This window comes from Bison bison, unplaced genomic scaffold (genome assembly GCF_000754665.1).
Source record: "Bison bison bison isolate TAMUID 2011002044 unplaced genomic scaffold, Bison_UMD1.0 scf7180017845703, whole genome shotgun sequence".
In the NCBI taxonomy this organism is placed as follows: domain Eukaryota; kingdom Metazoa; phylum Chordata; class Mammalia; order Artiodactyla; family Bovidae; genus Bison; species Bison bison.
Genome location: NW_011476276.1, coordinates 5,544 through 6,876, shown reverse-complemented (window position 1 = coordinate 6,876; position 1,333 = coordinate 5,544). Strand labels below are relative to the sequence as shown.

The 1,333-nt window shown below is 65.9% G+C and overlaps 1 protein-coding gene across 1 annotated transcript in view; it reads right to left on the bottom strand.

Annotated features, from left to right (window-relative positions):
- Positions 1-1,333, bottom strand: part of LOC104986307 (photoreceptor-specific nuclear receptor-like) — an 11,808-nt gene that overhangs the window by 9,447 nt on the left and 1,028 nt on the right. The window contains exons 2-3 of the mRNA XM_010836836.1: positions 1,186-1,331; positions 891-1,077 (exon numbers count right to left, since the gene is read on the bottom strand). Coding sequence (XP_010835138.1) covers positions 891-1,077; positions 1,186-1,331 — 333 coding nt within the window. The remainder of the gene's footprint in view (positions 1-890; positions 1,078-1,185; positions 1,332-1,333) is intronic.

The window sequence follows — 1,333 nt, the reverse complement described above, 5'->3', positions numbered from 1 at the left end:
GCTGCGGAGGGAAAGCGGGGTCGGCCCTGGCAGGCGCTGCGGGGCATCCGCGGGGCAAAGAAGGCGCTGCCACGCCCCCCTCCACGGAGAGAGAAACCGGGGCTCAGAGGGGGCCTCGCCCACCCCCAGCCCTGTGGCCCGGCAGGCCCAGCCCCACGGAGCCCGGCAGGATGTCCACCCCATCGGCCTGGCCAGGCTGGAGGAGGCCGTCCTGCCCCCAGAGCCCCAGCTCCCAAGGAACCCCAGGCTCGGAGGACCCGGCTCCCACCCCTGCCCCTCGTCCGCCTAAGTGAGAACTGCCTGCCACCCCCGGGTGCTGCCCCCAGCGGTCAGCCAGAGCTCTGGGACCCGCTGGTGTGGCGGGCGCTTTAGGGACCCCAACCCATGGATGGGCACCGAAGCCTGACCCCAGAGAGGAGGGAGGGGAGAGGGAGGAGACAGGACCCCTACACACACACACAGACACACACCCTCACACACACACAGACACACCAAATACACAGACACACAGACACACACAAACCTCACACACACACACACATTCTCACACACACACACACAATCCTCAAACACACACACACACACACACACACACACACACACACGGCATGGTGGTGGACTCAGATCCTGCAACCCGAGGAGAGAGGGAGGAAACAGCACCCCCTACACACACACACCCTCCGCCATCTCACACACACACACAATCCTCACACACTCACCTCACACACACATACACAACCTCCACCATCACACACACAATCCTCGCAAACACACCTCTCACACACACACATCCTCCATCACACACACACACACAATCCTCACACACACACACCCCCTCCGCCCCTCCCGCCATCCTGACGCTGCGCCAGGAGGAAGCGTGGGAAACTCACCGGTCACCGTGGCAACAGCTGCCGCGGCAGTGACACAGCAGTTTTGGTTCCGCTGCGCCCACCCCAGCTCTCCCCTCAGCGCCCAGGGCCCAGGGGTGCTTCCCACCACACCCTGCAAGCCAGCCGCACCCCACAGGCGCCAGGGCGCCAGCCGGCAGCCCCCCAGCACCCTCACTTCTGCAAAGCCCTGACCGAGGCGGAAGTCAGGTCCTGCAGCTCTTCTGGACGGACCGCAGCCGCCGCGCTGCCCCCGGGTCTCCCCGGGCTGGGCTCCTCCTGCACATGGGAGCCTCACCCCCTTCCCTCCCTGTGGGCCCCGATTCCCATCCCCCTCCTCCCAGGACAGGAGGAGCTGGTGCTCAGCGTGCACAGAGCACTCGCTGAGCACCTGCAGGGCTCCTCCAGCCCTGGACGTCTGGGCTCGCCTGCCCAGGTGGCCACCT